At 47.6% G+C, this 1,531-nt stretch overlaps 1 protein-coding gene across 1 annotated transcript in view; it reads left to right on the top strand.

Annotated features, from left to right (window-relative positions):
* Window positions 1-1,099, top strand: part of l2hgdh (L-2-hydroxyglutarate dehydrogenase) — a 13,305-nt gene extending 12,206 nt beyond the window's left edge. The window contains exons 9-10 of the mRNA XM_058385977.1: window positions 370-501; window positions 638-1,099. Of these exons, the coding sequence (XP_058241960.1) occupies window positions 370-501; window positions 638-833 (328 nt within the window). The 3' untranslated portion in view covers window positions 834-1,099. The remainder of the gene's footprint in view (window positions 1-369; window positions 502-637) is intronic.
* The last annotated feature ends 432 nt before the right edge of the window (window positions 1,100-1,531 follow it).

The following is a 1,531-nucleotide window of genomic DNA, read 5'->3' as shown; positions in this document are numbered from 1 at the left end:
TGGTGTGTGTGTGTGTGTTGTACTGTGGTGTGTGTGTGTGTGTGTGTTGTACTGTGGTGTGTGTGTGTGTGTTGTACTGTGGTGTGTGTGTGTGTGTGTTGTACTGTGGTGTGTGTGTGTGTGTGTGTATGTGTGTGTTGTACTGTGGTGTGTGTGTTGTACTGTGGTGTGTGTGTGTGTGTGTATGTTGTACTGTGGTGTGTGTGTGTGTTGTACTGTGGTGTGTGTGTGTGTGTTGTACTGTGGTGTGTGTGTGTGTGTGTATGTTGTACTGTGGTGTGTGTGTGTGTTGTACTGTGGTGTGTGTGTGTGTGTTGTACTGTGGTGTGTGTGTGTGTGTGTATGTTGTACTGTGGTGTGTGTGTGTAGGGGTCTGCAGAAGCTGGTGATGAAGAACGTGTGGTTTGGTGTAGGTGAGATGTACAGAGGGATGTTTATCAGTGCGCAGGTGAAACTCCTGCAGAGGTACATACCTGAACTCCAATCAAGTGATGTGGTCAGGTACAGAACACACATACACACACACATTCAGAATTCACAGTAACAACACACAGTGTACCACAACATCTACTCTGTAGTTCAGGACAACTCCTCATTGTGTGTGTGTGTGCGTGTGTGTGTGTGTGTGTGTGTGTAGGGGTCCATCAGGAGTGCGTGCTCAGGCTCTGGACCGTGAGGGTAACCTGGTGGATGACTTCGTGTTTGACGGTGGTGTTGGAGAGCTCGGCAGCCGAGTGTTACACGTACGTAACGCACCATCGCCCGCGGCAACCTCCTCCCTGGCCATTGGCATGGCGATCGCTGACGAGCTGGAAGCCCGCTTTGCTCTGTAGACACGCCCCCACTTATGTAATGTAATGTCAAGACAGGAACACTGGGAGAGAGTGTGTGAAACACTCTTAAAGCATTTTTAATTGATGATGTCATCAGTCTGTGACATCAGTGACATAACAGAGATTGTGTTATTACCTAAAATCACCCATGTGACCCTGCGTTATTACACTGAGCGGTGACAGCGCTTTAATCATTTTATAAACCAGGTTCTACAGCAGGGAGCTGTGATGGAGGGGCTGATAAATAAATCCATGTTTTTGATAAAGTTTTGTGTGTGTGTGTGTGTGTTTATACTGATGTCCACATGGGGGTGCTGTGGAGCTGCTGAGGATTAGATTATTTCTCTCTCAGTGTGGTACAGGAGAAGATCTGTCCATCACCTACCCTGACTGACCATCTTCTCTCTCTAACACCTTGGCACGATGAAACTGCAGAGTGCTGAACAGCGCCTTTATACACCGCCTTTATACACCGCCTTTATACACCGCCTTTATACACCGCCTTTATACTCCGCCTTTATACTCCGCCTTTATACTCCGCCTTTATACACCGCCTTTATACACCGCCTTTATACACCGCCTTTATACTCCGCCTTTATACTCCGCCTTTATACACCGCCTTTATACTCCATCTTTATACCATCAGCTCCACACCACACTAAAACACTCACATGCCTGCCTGATCTCCACACCAGACT

The sequence above is a fragment of the Hemibagrus wyckioides genome, linkage group LG03 (assembly GCF_019097595.1).
Source record: "Hemibagrus wyckioides isolate EC202008001 linkage group LG03, SWU_Hwy_1.0, whole genome shotgun sequence".
NCBI classification, from domain to species: domain Eukaryota; kingdom Metazoa; phylum Chordata; class Actinopteri; order Siluriformes; family Bagridae; genus Hemibagrus; species Hemibagrus wyckioides.
The sequence above is the reverse complement of the archived record's forward strand: the minus strand, read 5'-3'. Positions and strand labels throughout refer to the sequence as shown.